The 20,502-nt window shown below is 36.3% G+C and overlaps 1 protein-coding gene across 1 annotated transcript in view; it reads right to left on the reverse strand.

Annotated features, from left to right (window-relative positions):
- The window catches only part of LRBA (LPS responsive beige-like anchor protein), a 1,065,192-nt gene that overhangs the window by 632,006 nt on the left and 412,684 nt on the right, over positions 1-20,502 (reverse strand). The window contains 1 exon segment of the mRNA XM_042782393.1: positions 15,636-15,700. Within this exon segment, the coding sequence (XP_042638327.1) occupies positions 15,636-15,700 (65 nt within the window).

Genomic DNA, 20,502 nt, shown 5'->3' on the forward strand with positions numbered 1-20,502 from the left:
TGGTCACTGGGAAGAGGTAACTATGGGGAGGAAGTGGGAGGGGAGCTGTTGCATTGTAAACTGTGGTCAATGACATGAGACAAAGTATATGTGAACTGCTATATGGAAAGTGAATTTGCTCTGTAAATCTTCACCCAAATCACAATAAATAAAATAAAAATTTTTAAAAAATTGCATGCAATTATACTTTAAGAAGAAAATATTAAGACAATGACTACATAAATATAAAATATAAACATACAGAATTTAGTAAAAGGAACCAAGTGAAAATTTTTAATTTTAAAAGACAATTAATCACAAAGAAAATTTCCAGATGGACTTAACAGATTTAAAATGTGAAAACAAAGAATAAGGGCAATAAAAATTATCCTATTGAGCAACATAAGAAAAAAGACAATAAAACAGAACAATGCCTCAGAGAATTGTGGGACAACATTAAGTATACCAATACATATATTGTTAGAGTCAAAGAAGAGAAGGTAAGACAGAAAAGCAAAGGAAACAACAACAACAAAAAAAAAAGGCTGGAAATTTTCCAATTTTGAAAAGCATTAATCCACACATCCAAGTAGCCCAAGAACCCTGAGTAAGATACGTACTGTTAAGAACAATGAAAGGTCTAAGTTTTCCTCTACTTGTAAGCTAACAAGTCAGCCTGCCGCAATGTCATGGATGTTGACAGAATATATGAGAGTCCTGGGTCAGAAATAAATGACCATTTATTACTCTTAGCAATAGCCAGAGTATCAACATTTGTGCTGGTATCTACAAGCCCAGTTCCCAGAAGTCAACATGAAGAGGGCCAAAAGTCACCTGTAAATGCAGTGGAATGTGTTACACAAAAGGAACTCTGAGCTTAGAAAACTTGAATTGTTTTTAAATGACCCATATAGTACTGTTAATGTTTGCCTCACAGGGAGATAATATATTTACTTTTCGGTACAGAAAACAACCTTGGCATTTGCTCCAGGTGAAAATATTATCTATATATTCCAAGGCTGTTTATTATTTAAATATTTTAGAAACAGTAGTCCAGACCAAAGGAATTAGATATATCTAACTACAAGATGTACAGAAAGGTGAGAAACAAATGTAAAATTGTCTCCCAACAAACAGATTCTCAAAAAAGAACCAAAGCTAAAGAACACTGTTGAAAGTAGCAAGATTAAAATGATTCATCAGGCAAAGGAAACAGTGATCAAAGACTAACTTTTCTTTACTACCATAGGCAGTAAAAAGAGTATCTAAAGCCCTGAAAGAACAAAAAACTGCCAACTAAGAATTCAATGGTGGCTGCGACAATGGGCTCAAGTATAGCAAGGATTGTGGAGCTGGTGCAGGATCGGGCAGTATTTTGCTCTGCTGTGCATGGGGTCACTATGAGTAAGAAACGACTCGACGGCACCTAACAACAACAAGAATTCAATACGCATCGAAATTATCCTTCAAAATTGGAAGGAAACACTTTGGAAAAAACATTTGACAATTCTTCACAATGTAAAACAGCATTAACAAATGACCGAACAATTCTACTTGTTAAGTATTTACCCAAGAGAAATTAAAACATAACTCCAAAAAGACATGTGTACATGGATGTTCATTGCATCATTATTTGCAATAGCCAAAAAAGTAGAAACAACACAAATGTCCATCAAGTGATGAACAGATAAATAAACGTATCATGAAATACTACCCAGGAGTAAGTAAAGACTTCTAGTTTCCAGTCCCACACATAAAGAGCTTAGAAGTGGTTACTCTCATTTGGAAACAAATCATCTTAAATCCATTAGAGAATTAAGTGAGCAAAAACTGCTGCCCTGTAAACTGCACAGACTAAAAATGGGATATGAAGAATCATAAAATAGGAATGGAGGGCAACACTTGCTCAACTTGATAAGTAATATCTACAAAAAACATATGCTAGCATTATACTTAATGGTGAGAAACTAGATGTTTTCTCTCTAAAACAAGGCATGGATGTCCGTTTTCACCAATAATGTTCAAGATTGTACTAGACACCCTAGACAAGAAAATAAGACAAGAAAATGATATAAAGTATATACATGTATAGACAGACATATAGCAGAAAGAAATAAAACTATCTTTGTTTGAAGATGACATAAATGTCTATACAGAAAACTCCGAAGAATAAAGAAGAAAATTAATTTCTGAACTATTATTAGGCAATTATATTAAACTTCAAAGATACAAGATTAATATTCAAAATTGCTTCCTTATACACCAGCAATGAACAACTGGAATTTGAAATTTAAAAAACATTAATGTTATCACCAAAAAAAATTAAATTATTAATATAACAAAACACTTAAAAAAATCTATATGAGAAAATCCACAAAACCCTGATGAAAGAAGTAAGAGATAATAAATAGATATTCCATGTTAATGGATAGGAAGACTTGATACTGTTAAGATGTCACTTCTTCCCCCATTCAGAATCACAACTGCATTCAAAATCCCAGTAACTTGTTTTGTGGATATCAACAAACTTATTATAAACTTACATGGAAAAGTAAATAACCCAGAACACCTAAAATAACACTGAAGAAAAACAAAGTTGGAGTTCTAATGCCACCCAATTTCAAGAGTAACTACAAAGCCACAGTAACTGAGACAGTGATACTGTTAAAAGAATAGACAAATAGATCAATGGAACACAACAGAAAGCCAAAAAAGAGACATACACAGTCAACGGATCTTTGAAAAAAAACAAGGCAAATCAATAGAAAACAGTCTATTCAACAAATGCTGCTGAAACTGGACATCTATATGTATGTAAGTGAAATGAGACACTGATACCTTACGCTTTTCACAAAAATTAACTCAAAATGGATCACAGACCCTTAGGTTTATAGTTTTTAGATAAAACAGCAAAGAATGATTCACGAAAGAAAAAAATTCATGTTAGAGTTTATTAAAATAAAAACTTCTGCCCTGAAAAAACACTGCTAAGAGAGAGAAAAGAGAAGCCACAGATTGGGAGAAAAGATGTGCAAAATACACGTCTGATAAAGGACTTCTATCCAAAACATGTTGCTGTTAGATGCCTCAATTCATCTCCGACTCACAGCGACCCTATGCACAGCACAACGAAACACTGCCCAGTCCAATGTCTCACGATCCCTGCTCTACCTGAGACCATCGTTGCTGCCCTTCCCCTTCTTCACTGACCCTCTACTTTACCAAGCATGATATCCTTTCTCCAGGGAATGGTTCCTTCTAGCAACATAATCAAAGTAGGTGAGAGGAAGTCTGGCCTCTCACTTCCAAGGAGTATTCTGGCTGTACTTCTTCCAAGACAGATTTGTTAGTTCTTTTGGCAGACCATGGTACTCTCAGAATTCTTCTCCAACACAACTCAAAAGCATCAACTCTTCTTCGGTCTTCCTTATTCATTGTCCAGCTCTCACATGCATAAGAGGCAATTGAAAATACCATGGCTTAGGTTAGGTGCACATTAGTCTTCAAGGAGATATCTCTGTTCTTCATTGCTTGAAAGAGGTCTTTTGCAATAGATTTGCCCAATGAAATACATTGTCTGGTGTCTTGACTGCTGCTACCATTGGTGTTGACTGCAGAAGCAAGTGATATGAACTCCCTGACAACTTCAGTTTTTCACCACTCATTGTGATGTTGTTTATTGGACCAGTTGTGAGGACTTTTGTTTTCTTTATATTGAGGTGTAATCCATACTGCAGACTGTAGTCTGTAATAGCCAGACATCAGTAAATGCTTCAAGTCATCATCATTTTCAGCAGAGTTGCATCATCTGTGTACCACAGGTTAATGAGTTAATGAGTCCTCCTCCAATCCTGATGTCATGTTCTTCTTCAAATAATCCAGCTTCTTGGATTATTAGCTCAGCATACAAGTTGAATAAGTACAGTGAAAAGACACAACCTCGGCACACTCTCCCTTCTTGATTTTGAACCATACAGTGTTCCCTTGTTCCTCCTGATCTATGTACAGGTTCCTCATGAGTATAATCAAGTGTTCTGGAATTCCCATTCTTCTCAATGTTACCTATAATTCGTTATGATCCACAAAATCAATGCTTTTGCAGTCAATAAAACACAAGTAAACATCTTTCTGGTATTCTCTGCTTTCAGCCAAGATCCATCTAACATCAGCAATGATATCCCTCGTTCCATGTCCTCTTCTGAATCCAGCTTGCATTTCTGGAAGCTCTCTGTCAATATATTGCTGCAACCATTTTTGAATTATCTTCCTTGCATGTGATATTAATGATATTGTTTGATAATTTCCACATTCTGTGGGATCACCTCTTTGGAATGGATACAAATATGGATCTTTTCCAGTCAGCTGGCCAGACTGCTGTCTCCCAAATCTCTTGGCATAGCCAAGTGAGTGCCTCCAGTGGGGCATCCGTTTGATAAAACATCTCAATGGATATTCTATCAATTCCTGGAGCCTTGTTCTTTGCCAATTCCTTCAGTGCAGCTTCGACTTCTTCCTTCAGTACCATTGGTTCTTGATCATATGCCATGCTCCTGAGGTGCATGAACATCGACCAATTCTTTTTGGTACAGTGACTCTGTATTCCTTCCAACTTCTTTTGATATTTCCTTCATCATTGAATATTTTACCATAAAATCTTTCAATATTCCAAATCGAGGCTTAAATGTTTTCCTCAGTTCTCTCAGCTTGAGAAATGCCAAGCATGTTCTTCCCTTTTGGTTTTCTAACTCCAAGTCTTTGTACATTTCATTGTAGTAATTGGCTTAGTCTTCTCAAGCTGCTCTTTGAAATCTTCTGTTCAGCTCTTTTATCTTATCCTTTCTTCCATTTGCTTTAGCTACTCTCTGCTCAAAGGCAAATTTCAGAGTCTCCTCTGACATCCACTTTGGTCTTTTTTCTTCCTTTCTTGTCTTTTTAATGACCTCTTGCTTTCTTCATGGATGATGTTCTTGATGTTATCCCATAATTCCTCTGATTTTCGATCACTGGTGTTCAATGCCTCAAATCCATTCTTTAAATGGTCTCTAAATTCAGGAGAGGAACTCTGGTAGCATAGTGCCTAAGGCACTTGACTGCTAACCAGAAGGCTGGCGGTTCAAACTCACCAGCCACTCCTCAGAAAGAAGGTTGGGCAATCTACTTCCGCAGTGATACCATCTCAGAAACCCAAGGAGGGGTCACTATGAGTCAGGTCAAGAACAACAACAACAAATTCAGGAGGGATATTATCAAGGTCATATTTTGGCTCTCGTGGATTTGTTTTAATTGTCTTCAACTTCAACTTGGACGTACATATGAGCAGTTGACAGTCTTTACCACTTCAGCTCCTGGCCTTGTTTTGGCAAAGATATTGAACTTTTCCGTCACCTCTTGCCACAGACATAGTCAATCTGATTCCTGTGTATTTCATCTGGTGAAGTCCACATGTATAGCCACCACTTATGCTGTTGAAAAAAGGTATTTGCAATAAATAAGTCATTACTCATGTGAAATGCTATCATCCACTCTCCAGTGTTATTTCTATCACCAAGGCCATATTTTCCCACTACCAGTAACTCTTCTTTATTTCCAACTTTTGCATTCCAGTCACCACTGATTATCAACACATCTTCGCTGCATATGCGGTCAATCAGACTGCAGAAGTTGGTAGAAATCTTTAATTTCTTCATCCTTGGCTTTGGTGGTTGGTGCATAGATTTGAGAAATACTGGTATTAACTGGTCTTCCTTGGAGGCATATGAATATTATCCTATCACTGACAGTGTTGTACATCAGGACAGGTCTTGAAAGTCTTTGTGATGATGAATGCCACACCATTCCTCTTCAATTTGTCATTCCCAGCATAGTACATCATATGGTTGTCTGATTTAGAATGAACAAAACCAGTACATTTCAGCTCACTAATAATGCCTAGGATATCAATCATTATGCATTCCATTTCATTTTTGACAATTTCCAATTCTCCTAGATTCATATTTCGTACATTCCATGTTCTAATTATTAATGGATATTAATAATAACTAATGTATCTGTTTCTACTCATTTTGAGTTGTGCGACATCAGCCAATGGTATATATATTTTTATATCCAAAATATAAACACCTAAAAGTCAATAAGGGGGGGAAAACCCTCCATCATAAAATGAACAAATTATCTGACTAGACACCTCACCAGAGAATACATACAGATCGTAAATAAGCACAACAAAAAATATTCATCATTATATATCATTAACCAAACTCACTGCCATCGAGTTGATTCGGACTCATAGCGATCCCCTTTCGGTTTCTGAGGCAGTAAATCTTTATGGATATACACTGCTCCATCTTCCTTCTGTGGAGCCACTGGTGGGTTGAACTGCCAACCTTCTGGTTAGCAGTCAAATGCCACCAAATCTCCTTTCATGTGTCATTAGGGAACTACAAATTAAGAAAAGCAATAAGATTCTACTACATACCTATTAAAAGGGCTAAAATCCAAAACACTGACTAAATCAAATGCCAGTAAAGGTGTGTAAATGATATTTACAGCACACTTCATGCACCAATATCAGAATACACATTATTTGGAAATATATCTGGGATAGTCTCCAAGTAGAATATGAACTAGCCAATTAAAGGTAAATCTCAGTAAGTTTCAAAGGACTGAAATCATTTAAAAGATGGGCTCTCAAACCACAGTGGAATTATACAGAAAGAAACCCCAATTATTTGGAAATTGAGCCATACATTTCTAAATAAAAAGAAATCACAAGTAAAATATTGTGAAATGAAAATACAACATATAAAAATTTATGGCATAGAGCTAAAGTAGTGTTGGATTAGTGAGAGATTTATGGCTGCAAGCACTTACAAACATTTATTTGAAAAAAAGTTCTCAAACCAGTAAGGTAAGCTTCTATCTTGTTGTTGCTGTTGTTGTTATATGCCGTCGAGTCAGCCCCAACTCATAGCGACCCCTCCTTGGGTTTCCGAGGCAGTATCACTACGGAAGTAGGATTGCCCAACCTTCCTTCCGAGGAGTGGCTGGTGGGTTTGAACCGCCAGCCTTCTGGTTAGCAGTCAAGTGCCTTAGGCACTATGCTACCAGAGCTCCTAGCTTCTATCTTAAGAAACAAGAAAATGAAGAGCAAACTAAGCCCAAATCAGAAGAGGACAGAAAAAATAAAAAACTTAAGCAGAAAACAGAAATATAAGGGTAAGAAACAACTGAAATAATAGTGGGTTATTTGAAAAGGCCAAAAAATAAAATAAACAAACCTTCAACTATACTGACCAGAAAAAACAAACATTAGCAAAATATGTTGTCAGAGAGATCATTACTACCAAACCTAGAGAAATTAAAAGGATCACAAGAGGTTACTACAAACAAGTCTCATCTAACACAACTAACAAGTTATATTAATGAACAAATTTTTTAAATGTTAAAAAAAAAACTTCCACAACTGACTTAATAAGAAACAGAAAATCTGAACAGACCTATAACAACTAAAGTGACTGGTAATTTAAAATCTTGCCAAAAAGAAAAACCCAGACTCAGATGATTTCACTGGTGAATTCCATAAAATAATTAGAGAGAAATAACAACTAATTCTATACAACTCTTTCAGAAAATAAAAGCACAAGGAATATTTTCCAACTCATCCTATGAGACAAGTATTATAGTGATATCAAAGGCAACAAAACAAATCTAAGAAAACGATAAATATCTTCACAAAAACAGACATAAACCAAACAAAAAACAAACACACTGCCATCGAGTCGGACTCAACTCATAGTGACCCCTCCTTGAGTTTCCAAGGTGGTATCACAACAGAAGTAGATTGCCCAACCTTCCTTCCAAGGAGTGGCTGGTGGGATTGAACCGCCAGCCTTCTGGTTAGCAGTCAAATGCCTCAGGCCACAAGAGCTCCCAAAACAGACATAAAGATCCTTAATAAGATACTAGCAAACCAAATCCTACAACATATTTAAAGGATTATATACCATAACCAAATACAAGGTTTGTTTAATATCCAAATATCAATCAGTATAAATTACCATATTAAAGAAAATCAGTATGATTATCTTGATAATAAAGACAAAATTTATTAACATTCAATCATGAAAAAAAATTCAATGAACTAGCAACAGAAATGAATTTCCTCAACTTGACAAAAAGGTTCCTCTGAGAAACTACAGCAAACAAAATTCTTCATAGTGATAGATTGTATGTTTGTTCTAAAATCAGTAACAGGGCAAAATGTCCACTTGTTCCACTCTTATTCAATAATATATTGGAGGTACTAAGCAGAACAATAAGGCAAGAAAAAAAAAAAGAACACCTAGCTTACAAAGAAAAATTTCCTTTTTCTTTTTTTCTTTTGCTATAAACATTATCCTGCTTGCAGAAAATGGTAAAAAACCTTAATTAAAAAAAAATTTAAAAAACCCTGAAATAAATACATGAATTCAGCAAGATTCAGGTAGAAGACCAATATACAAAAGTCAACTGTACTTTTATGTACTACCAGTGAATGATCTGAAAATAAAAATGAAGAAAGCAATTCCATTCAAATAGCTTCTAAAGGGATAAAACACATAGTAATATTCTTAACAAAGAAGTACAATATTTGTACATGAAACCTTTGATTATAAATTTTATAAGATCTAAGTAAATGGAGAAACATTGCATGTTTGTAAATTAGAAAAGTAAAGTTTGTTAAAATTGTAAAAATAATTATCCCCAAATTAATCTACAGATTAATAAAATCTCTATCATAGTCTCAGAGGATTTTTTTTTTAAATAAAAGTAACAAAGTGATCCAAAAATTTACAAGGAAATATAATATACCAAGACTAGCTAAAACAATTTTTGAAAGAAACAATATACAAGCCTAAAATTATCCAACTTCAAAACTTACTACAAAGTTAAAAGAATAAAGAGAGTATAGTATTGATACAAAGAGAGATCAATGGAACAAAATTGAGAGTGAAATAAGTTAGTAGGAAAAAGGTAGTCTTTTCAATAAATTGTGCTAGTACAACTAAATAAATATATACAAAAACTGAACTTAGAATCTCACCTTATATCATACAGAAAACTTAACTCAAACTGAATTACAGATCTAAATGTAATGTTAAAACCATTAAATCTTCAAAGAGAAAATAGAAAATCTGCAGGACCTTGGAAAAAGCTAAGATTTCTTAAATTTGTTGCCAAAAACATGATCCATAAAAAAAAGTGAAATCAGAGTTTAATAAAATTTCTAGCTTTGTAATTTGAAAGAAACTATCAAAAAAAAAAAAAGAAAGGACAATCCACAGACTGTGAGAATGCATTTGAAAATCATGTGTTCAATAAAGGACTTGTATCCAAACTATATAGAGAACTCTTACAGTTCAAGAATAAGAAGTCATTCTTCCAAATTAAACACAGGACAAAAGATGTGAACTGATATTTTTCCAAAGAAGATATATGAATGAATAGCCAGTAAGCACATAAGAAGATACTTAATATTATTAGTTATTAGAGAAAGGCAAATAAAAGCATAATGCGATAACACTACACAATCACTAGCATAGCTCTAATCAAAAAAGACTAACAATATCAATGTTGGCTATGATGTGAACAAGCTAGAAAAGTCACTATGGAAAATAATCAGGAAGTTTCTTAAAAGGTTAAACATATATGCAACAATTAACCCAGAAGTTCTACTCCTAAGTATTATTTCCAACGTTGTTGTTACTAATGTTTGCTACCGAGTCGGGCCCGACTCATAGCAACCCCTTCTTGGGTTTCAGTGGCAGTATCATTACAGAAGTAGATTGCCCAACCATCCTCCCGAGGAGTGCCTGATGGGTTTGAACTGCCAGCCTTCTGGTTAGCAGTCATAGGAGATATCAAATAGGAAGGCTGGTCAATCTACTTCTGTACTGATACCGCCTTGGAAACCCAAGGAGGGGTCACTATGAGTCGGGGCTGACTCGACGGCACATAACAACAACAACACTTACATTTCTAGACTGGCTGTTCCCTATGCCTGGAATGCTTTACTCCTAAACATCCTGTTATGAATTTAATTCTTTCTTCCCAAGATACATGTTGTAAATTTGGTTATAATCCCATTGGGTTTTCTTGGTTATGTTAACAAGGGTTAGTGTGGGTTGTATCTTAAATCAATTTCATTTGAGATATAAAAGAGATTAAACAAATAACCTAGCAAGCAGAAATGGTAGAAGATGGATGTCACACCAAGATCACCAAGGAGCAAAGGAATATAAACTAAAGAGACAAGACCCTTCCCCCAGAGCTAAAAGAGAGCTGGTACCCTGAATTCAGACTTCTAGCCTCCAAAACTGTGAAAAATAAATTTCTGTTTGGTAAAGCCAGCACTTGTGGTTTTTCTGTTATGGCATCAGTAGATGACTAAGACAGTCCTCATGGTTAATTCCCTCACACTCTTCATGTCTTTGTCAAATGTCATCTTTGAATGAGCCCTAATCTGATTACCCTATTTGAAACTGTAAACCATGCTAACCACTAATACATATTTCAACAATCTACAATCCCCTCAACCAAGCTCTACATTTTTTTTCCATAATACTTACCATCTTTCACATATTTTTATTACTTATGTTATCTTACAGTCTGTCAATGCTGTTAGAATGTACACACCACCAAAAAAAAAAAAAAAAGGATTTTATCTGTGATATTTACTGCTGTATTCTCAGTATCAGGATCAACACCTGTCACACAATCAGTGTGTCATAAATAGTGACTGAATGAATAAATAGATAAGGATAATGAGGTTCTGAGATGTGTAAGTACTTGTCAAGTATTGAAGATGAAACCTGAACCCAAGACTAACTTCAAAGTCATTGCTCTTAATCACAAGGCTGCATATCACCTTTTCTATTAAAAATAACAGCAACTTGCATAATGAAGGTAACTTGTAAAGTGAAGGTATTTCTATTAGTACAGCCTATACTAATCAAAACACCCTTTGAAAAAGGATTTTTTTCTAAGGAATGAGAATTTTCCTTCAAATAACTGAAAACCAATTGTCGTCCAGTCAATTCCTACTCATAGCAACCTTATAGGGCAGAGTATAACTTCCCCATAGGGTTTCCCAGGCTGTAATCTCTATAGAGCAGCTATTCGAACCACAAACCATTCAGTTAGCAGCTCAGCACTAAGTACTGCACCACCGGGGCTCCTTCTTTAAACAAAAAAAACCTGTAAATTATAAAAAAAAAACCTGTGCTTGCATCATGTAGAATAAGTACATACTCAACCAACAGCTCTTGCTGCCACTTTCTTTTTCTATATATAAATTTCAATAGCACCCTATACATTACTATTAAAATTCATCCAAAGAGCTACTTTTTTTTTTGATGAGTAAGCACTTTGAAAATTTGCTAACAGACTAAAATACTGAGCAGTATTTAGTAACTGTCTTCCACATGCCAAAGTCAAAATTACAATTTAGTCCTATTTTTCATATGGATCACAGCAACAGCAATAACCTTGTTACTATTCTTGTTTCCAATCAGGTCTCCTCTTCTTCAAATATACACCAAGCATTTCTGCCAGTTATCTTTCCAAAACCCAAACATCATAATGACACTTTCTTTTTTTTTTTTTTTTTTAACATCTTCCATAGCTTCTCATCTCTTTTAAAGTTGAAAAATACTATATTAGGCCTTTTACAAGCCAGACACCCAATTACATGCCAACAATTCATACACACACATATCACAGAGCCTTCAGATACTATGTATCCCCTATTTGGAATACTTGTCATAGAACTGCTTTCAAAATCTTCCAATTCATCCACAACTCTCACTTTTCCAATGACCCTACTCATTGTCAAAATACATCTAAAAAATTAGGTCCCCTGAGGAAGTTTTACCTGATTCTTCCGTATTTAAATTAAAGACTCTTTCTCTGCACAACCTTAGTACTCTGTATTCACATACATCTATTACAAAATTGAACATTTACATTAATTCATTCCGAATTTTAGTCTATGAACACCTGTATATATTTGCTGAATGAAAAAAAATTACATGATTTAATATTAAATACAGCTATAGTGGTGCAGTAGTTAATGTATTTGGTTGCTAACCAAAAAGTCAACAGTTTGAACCTACCAGCCACTCCACAGGAGAAAGATGAGCAGTCTGCTTCTGAAAAGGTTTACACTCCTTGGAAATCCTATGGGGCAATTCTACTCTGTCTATAGAGTCACTAGAATTGGAATTGAGTCAATGGCAGTGGGTTTTTGTTTGGGTTTGTAATATCAAATAAAGTTATCTATACATTTTTCTCCATTTTTGATAACATTAACAAGAAATAGGTTGGAATACTAATTACACCCACCAGCCACCCCTCAGGAGGAAGATTGGGCAATCTACTTCCATAGTGATACTGCCTTGGACACCCAAAGAGGGGTCGCAAGTCAGGTCCAACTCTACGGCACATAACAACAACAACAACAATTCAAGGAGTTACTGTAGTGATAAAGGTTATTCTCTCAACCACACTAACCAAAGCACCATAAAGAAACATTCCTGAAACAATAACTTCTCAGAATGCTATTTTGAAGGGCAGCCTAATAAAAATGTTATTCTGTAGTTCTGGATCTTCAGTTCCACTAATCTAAAATCAGCTGGCACAGAACATTCAAAGAGCAGTTGCGGTGTAGTAAATTACTTAGTGTGGCTTTTCTACCCCTAAGTCTTTGTAAACTCCAAGGTGGGAACTGCTATTAGCAACTGAGGAGACCCTGATTGCTAAAGTCGCCCACCTGGAGTATTTCTGTTGGGAGTGGCACAAAACAATGTCCTGGGAGGTGGCCACTCTCTCTCAAGTGCTTAGAGTTCTGATGCTACGATTGGCTAGTTTGGCCACTCTGCCAGGCTCAAAAGGAGGCCTCCTAGAGGCAGAACTCTCTCTCTGACTGCTGGTTGAGGAAGATGTGCTGCTGAAAGAGACATGCGCTCCGGAAAGAGACGTGCTGCTGGAAAAGATACACAAGAAACGCATTGCTGAGTGAGACACCGAGGGACCAGCATTGCTGGGAAAGAGACTGTGAGACTGTTGGCTGAGGGATGGTGGGCTGGGAGAGAGACTGAGCATTTTTCCTGACCTTGAATTGTAGCCTGTGGTGCTTCCCTAATAAACCCCATAATCTGTGAGCTCTGTGTGGCCACTGCAGCGAATTATCGATCCCTGGAGAGAGGTGGTGGGTGCTTTGGGAGGAATGGTTGAAGAAAGGGCTGGAGGGAGGCAGCATGTCTGGCCTTGCAGTAACAGGCCTTGCGCTATTGATGGTGATTCTGCCTTCCTCTTGTGGGGTTCTAGGAGGTCAGAAGATGTGGCCTCCTTGCCGTTTTTTGCAGCAGTATTCTTATCACTTCCCCAATACTCCTTTACCTTTGAATTCTTTCACTCTCCTTATTTTCTTCCTTGTTCACATTCACAACACAACTTTCTTTCTTTGGGTCCTTGTGTCTTTGTTACCTGTCACTGTTAAATTACTATCAATTCCAGCTCATGATGACCCCATGTGTGTACATAGTAGAACTGTGTTCTATAGGGTTTTTAAGGGTGTGACCTTTAAGAAGGAAACAATCTTACTTACAAGGCACCTCTGGGTAAATTTGATCAACCAAGCTTTCAGTTATGTTTAGTTAGCAGTCCAATGCTTAAACATTTGTGCAAGGCAGGCAATCTTTGTTATATTATTATTTTAATCTCTTTGATTGTGTTTTAGGTGAAAATTTACACAGCAAATTAGGTTCCATTTAACAATTTTTATACAAATTGTTCCATGACATTGGTAATTTTATAGTGTTGTCACTTTCCACTCTGTTTATTCTGTTTCCATTGATCTAGCTTCCCTTTCCCTCCTTCCTTTTCTTTTTTTGTTTAACTAAGGAGCTCTAGTAGCATAGTGGATAAGGCACTTGACTGCTAACCAGAAGGCTGGCGGTTCAAACCCACCAGCCACTCCTGGGAAGGAAGGTTGGGCAATCCTACTTCCGAAGTGATACTGCCTCGGAAACCCAAGGAGGGATCGCTATGAGTCAGGGCTGACTTGACGGCACATAACAACAACAACAAGTGAAAATTATACTTTACACCCTTTTATGCATTGAATTGTGTTCTCCAAAAATGTATGTTATAAATACTAGGTGTGGTTCCTAAGGCATTTAATGCTAACCAGAAGATTGGCTGTTCAAACCCACCAGCTGCTCCGTGAAAGGAAAATGGGGCAATCTACTTCTGTAAAGATTTACTGCCTCAGAATTATGAGTTGGAATTGACTCAATGACAGTGAGTTTGGGCTTTTTTTTCTTTTTTTTTTTAAATAGGTGTGGAGGATTCAGAATTGGGTTTATAATCTTAATATGATCCCATTTGGGGCTAGTTTTTTTTTTTTTTTAATATTAATTAGGCCATATCAGTGCAGGGCTGTATTAAACCAATCACTTTTGGTTGCAGATTAGACACTGAAACAAACAGGAATAAGGAAAGATAGATGCCATGTGGAGATCTCTAAGTACTCTAAGAATGCTAGGTGTTGAGAAAAGGATTTTCTCCCAGAGAAGACAGAAAAAGCCTATTCCTAGAGCAAGCACTCTGAATTGGGACTTGTAGCCTCCTAAATTGTAAGAGTGGCTGCAATAATGGCCTCAAACACAGAACAATTGTCAGGATGGTACAGGACTGGTCAGTGATCCATTCTATTGTACATGGGTTGCTATGGGTCAGAACAGACTCGATGAGGCCTAACAAATACTCTTTTACCTTTGAATTCTTTCACTCTCCTTATTTTCTTCCTTGTTCACATTCACAACACAACTTTCTTTCTTTGGGTCCTTGTGTCTTTGTTACTTGTAAAAAAAATATTATGTCTGTTCATCAATTTGTGGTATTTTAGATATAGCAGCACTAAGAAGTTAAGACACTCCTTCTCCCACATTTCTCATTAAAACACAAAACAAATTCACCTCACCTCTACCTTTTGGAAAACCCAACGCATTAGACAGGCAATAATGACATCAGAGATAATAATGGCATCTAATCTAATTATTGGTTCCACTAACCTAATAGAACCAATTGTTGTTGTTTTGCCATCGAGTCAGCCCCGACTCATAGCGACCTCTCCTTGGGTTTCCGAGGCAGTATCACTACGGAAGTAGGAATGCCCAACCTTCCTTCCGAGGAGTGGCTGGTGGGTTTGAACCGCCAGCTTCTGATTAGCAGTCAAGTGCCTTAGCCACTATGCTACCAGAGCTCCTAAAATAGAACCAATAGAAAGTCTTAAATAAGTATCAGTTAGTTCTTTTGTATCTTGTAAAAGAATAATTTCAGTTTACATTTTGCCAAACTTAACCACAATTACTGAAAAAAAAACCTAGAATCTTATCATGAAGCATCTAACTATGAAGAAAAATAACAAATGATTGAATATTGACATATTTGCAATAATCAGCATCCAAGGGTTCAATGCCAGTGAGTTTGGTTTGGTTTTGGAGACTTCCACATTACTGACTGCAAAAATAAATACTCAAAAATACCAGTTCCAATGGCAAAATTCAATGACATTTTAAAATGAAATATAAGTGGATATATAATACATTACTTGCCTTCCTTCATTGACAAGTTCAATAAAAGCAAGGCCTGCATTCTTCTGAATAGAATTCTGCCACTCCTAAAAAACAGCAGAAAATAAGATGAAATTTTTTTATGCAGCAGGTTATCTCTTTTAAAACAATAATGATGAAAGTATCACATGTATCAATTTCATACCTTGACTCTGGAAGAAAAAGTTTCCTCAAACATGCTGTCTACACAATACAGCCTCATGAACACATGAATAATATGGAAACATACATTAAATGAGTAATAGTTTGACTCGATATACACTAAATAAGCTTATCAATATTTATCTTGTCCTTAGTGTTCGATACTAAGATATATTAATTTAACTGAAATAGTTCCCGACTCTTAAAATGGTTCAAAGGGGCTAAATGTAACAGTATCCAGTAAATGTAACAGTATTCAGTAGCTATAAGTGAGAAATCTTAAGGTTTGATATTTCAAATAAACATCATCAAAACAGATTTCCAAGAACCATTATCCTTATACAAGATTACACATATTGATATTATCTATAATTTGCTATAAATACTTACCTCTGTATTTGCAAATTAAAATATTCCAATTATAAAAACCACATCAAATAAGAAATGAAGTCTCCCTGGATTACACCAATATCACTACAGATAGAAGAAATGCATGAGGTATTGGTACAACCTATGACCTATGACTGGCCAAGATCCACTAATGTAATAAAGTAGAAATTAATATAAAGATCCACTAATGTAATAAAGTAGAAATTAATATAAAGCTTGTCTGTTGAAGCCAAAAAATGTCTTTTTTCCTATAGAGGCCAAACAATACAGTTTTAATCTGTCCATTTCAAGGTCATCTGAACAGCAACCTTAACTCCATCTACTTTAATTTCTCCTTGTCATATAACATAGCATATCCACAAGATACGATCATCTTTGAGGGGCCAGTATTCTGTGTACCCAGTGGGAAAAGGTCAAAAACTTGTAGACAAAAATGAAACTTCAAAACTGACTGTCCTTATGCTTTGTTGTTGTTGTTGTTGTTGTTATGTGCCGTCGAGTCGACCCCAACACATAGCAACCCCTCCTTGGGTTTTCAAGGCAGTATCACTACGGAAGTAGGATTGCCCAACCTTCCTTCCGAGGGGTGGCTGGTGGGTTTGAACCGCCAGCCTTCTGGTTAGCAGTCAAGTGCTTTAGCCACCATGCTACCAGAGCTCCTGTCCTTATGCTTTATCTACATGTATGTATATGTCATTTTGTCTACCCCATAAGACACTCACAAAATACACTAAATTAAAAAAAGTATACTACAGATCCATGACTTGTCTGTCAATTTACTGTACTGTGGTAGCTGGCATGTAGTTGTGAGGCTGAAGGCTATGTCACCAGTGTTTCAAATACCAGCTGGGTCACCCATGGTAGACAGGTTTCAGCAGAGCTTCCAGACTAAGACAGACTGGGAAGAAGGACAGGGCCATCCACTTCTCAAAAACTCGGGCAGTGAAAACCTTACAAATAGCTCTGAAACACTTTCTAATATACTACTGGAAAATTTTATGAATAGCTCTGAGAAGTTGTCTGATATAGTGCCAGAATACAAGCCCCTTAGGTTGAAAGGCACTCAAAATACGACTGGGGAAGATTCTTCCCCAAAGTAGAATTGACATTATAAACATGGAGTAAAGTTTTTGAGACCTCTATTTGGTGATGCGGGGGGGGGGGGGGGGGGGGGGGGGGAGTCTGCAAACACCCATTAATAATCGGAATGAGGAATATACAAAGTATAAATCCAAGAAAATTGAAAGTAGTCAAAAATGAAACAGAATGCAAAAAGATCAATACCCTAGGCATTACTGTGCTGAAATGGACTGGTATTTGCTCTTTTGAATCAGATAATCATATGATCTACTGTGCTGGTAATGACAAACTGAAAAGCCAGGGTGCTTCATTCACTGTCACAGAGAACATTTCAAGATCTATCTTGAAGTACAATGCTGTCAGTGATAGGATAATATCCAAATGCCTACAAGGAAGACTAGTTAATACTACTATTCTTCAAATTTATATACCAACCACTTAAACCAAAGATGAAGCAATTTACGATTTTTAACAACTTCTGCAGTCTATAATTGACCAATCATGCAATTATGATGTCCTGATGATTACTGATGATTGGAATGCAAAAGGTGGAAAACAAAGAACAATCATTAGACATTGGAAAATACAGCTTTGGTGACAGAAATGACACCAGAGATAGCATGATAGAATTTTGCAAGACCAACAACTTATTCGTTGCAAATGCCTTTTTTCAACAATGTAACAGCAGCTCTACACATGGACTTCACCAGACGGAACACACAAGAATCAGATTGACGACATCTGGGGAAAGAGGAAATGGAGAAGCTCAATACCATCATCAAACAAGGCTAGAAGCAGACTGTGCAACACACCATAAGATGCTCACATGAAAGTTTAAGTTGAAGCTGAAGAAGATTAAAACAAGTCCACAAGAGTCAAAATATGACCTTGATTATATTCCACCGGAATTTAGAGACCATCTGAAGAACAGATCTGATGCACTGAACACCAATGACTGAAAAACAGACGAGTTGTGGGATGACACCAAGAACATCATACATAAAGAAAGCAAATGGTCAATAAAAGGACAAGAAAGAAGAAAAGACCAAAATACCTATCAGAAGAAACTCTGAAACTTGCTCTTCAATGGAGAGTAGCTAAAGGAAATGGACCAAATGACAAGATAAAAGGGCTGAATAGAAGAATTCAAAGGGCAGCTTGAAAAGATAAAGTATTATGATATGTACAAAGACCCAGAGTTAAAAAATCAAAGGAAAAGAACATGGTGCCATTTTTCAAGCTGAAAGATATATATACACGCACTCACATACACACATCTATACACAGTCGCACACTCATGCATACATAAATATTTGTGATATTTATACTCCTTACCACTACCTCTTTTTGTATTCTGGCTATAAAATATCCGTAAACTGGTCTCTTTTTGATCTTTCAAACATCCCAGAACAAAAAACTATGTGAAGCTACTTCCCACTGCTCACCATAAACAATAGTCATACCTTCTGAATATCTTTAATAATTTTAAATTTATGTAATTTCACCCATGATAGCTGCTCTGCTTCACTACAGAATTCTTAATTTTTTCAACTCATCCTTTCTACTTTCTCCTTTTTACCCTATTGGGTACTACTCTGTTTTGTGTTTTGAAAATTCCACGGTGGCCTTCAAGTATATTCTGTTCCACAAACAGTGTTTATAAGATGATATTAATGGGATGTATTGGTTACACATATGAGGGCTAGATATGGCAAAGAAGATAAAGCAATGTATAGTTGAAACAATAACCAACGAGTCACAACTGTGTTCTCAGTCTGATACTGACACTAACAAGGATATGACTTTGGACATATTAGTTTTCACCTCCAGGTTTGATACACCCTCTTTAAAAAACTATCCAGATATAATATTTTATGATTCTATAATATACAAACATTAGGAATTATTGACTCATGAGTCAACAAAATATACACTCTGAAATCCACAGTTGCTACTCAACTGAAGCAATTTAAAAAAAAAAAAAAAAACCTCACTGCCATTGAGTTGGACCCGACTCGTAGCGACCCTTCCTTGGGTTTCCAAGGCAGTATCTCTACAGAAGTAGATTGCCCTATCTTCCTTCTGAGCAGTGGCTGGTGGGTTTGAACCACCAGGCTTAGGGTTAGCAGTCAAGTGCCTTAGGTACTATGCCACCAGAGCTCCTAAAGCAACAAGGATTCTTGTATTTCATTCACTGAGGTATACTAAACCAAATGAAAAATAGAAATGCCTAATAAACCTAAAACTTGTTCCTTTCCATGAAGTGAGATAAACAGGCAGGGAATTCAAAGGGAAATAATAAAATTCTGTATAGGAGTATATCCCAGAGGAAGGTGTCAAGCTGTTGTCACTTCTCAGAAGGTTGGAGAAAAAGGATGGAGTAAAGCAGAAACTCTGGATAAGATTTTTGATCGTGGTACAAAGAATCCCACATCTCATTTCCCAGAAAGAGCAGCAAGAGATACCAACCTTCAAAGGGCTGCCCAAACCCAGTAATTCATAGGAACAGTAGAGATGGGGTTAATGGCAGATAGACCTAAAACAGCTTCCAAGTTTCTCATGCCCTACCAAAACTTAAAAAATTATTCAAGATATAGAAGTAGCTAAGCCTTTGAGGGGATGAAGAGAACACAACAGCTACGATTGTTGTGAATGAACAACAGAAAAACCGTAAGGGACTTCGTGATATATCAGGGGATGCCGTAGCCAAGGAACAGAAGCATGTGACCATTCCTCAGTTCTTACACCAAACACAGCCCTCTTGGCAAGCCACCTGGAAGTTAGATACAGCAAAAGAATATGGGGAGACAAGACTATAAATTGAGAGATCTCTCAGATGACTTAATTGAAGGAAAAGATTAAAAGAGAAATAAAGTTCAGGAAAAGGAAAGTTACTTCCACTGCTAGAAAGAAAGAAGTCAGAAGAAAGGCAAGGGGTACTCCATAGAATTTCCTGTGTAGACTTATTTAGATGAGTCATTGTATTTTAAAAAATGTTTCCTAGTCTTCTACTTGTCATACTCACTTTGTTGATCCAAAAATGCAACATGTGGGGGTTTTAATCTATAATTAAAACAAAACTCAAAACTTCACATAGATAAAAACCAAGGACAACAAACTTTACATGAATGTTGTTAATGTTGTTGTTAAGTGCCGTCGAGTCGTTTCCGACTCATAGCGACCCCATGCACAGCAGAACGAAACACTGCCCGATCCCGCACCAGCCCCACAATCCCTG

This window comes from Orycteropus afer, unplaced genomic scaffold (genome assembly GCF_000298275.1).
Source record: "Orycteropus afer afer isolate SDZICR_OR568_19922 unplaced genomic scaffold, OryAfe1.0 scaffold00297, whole genome shotgun sequence".
Classification (NCBI taxonomy): Eukaryota; Metazoa; Chordata; class Mammalia; order Tubulidentata; family Orycteropodidae; genus Orycteropus; species Orycteropus afer.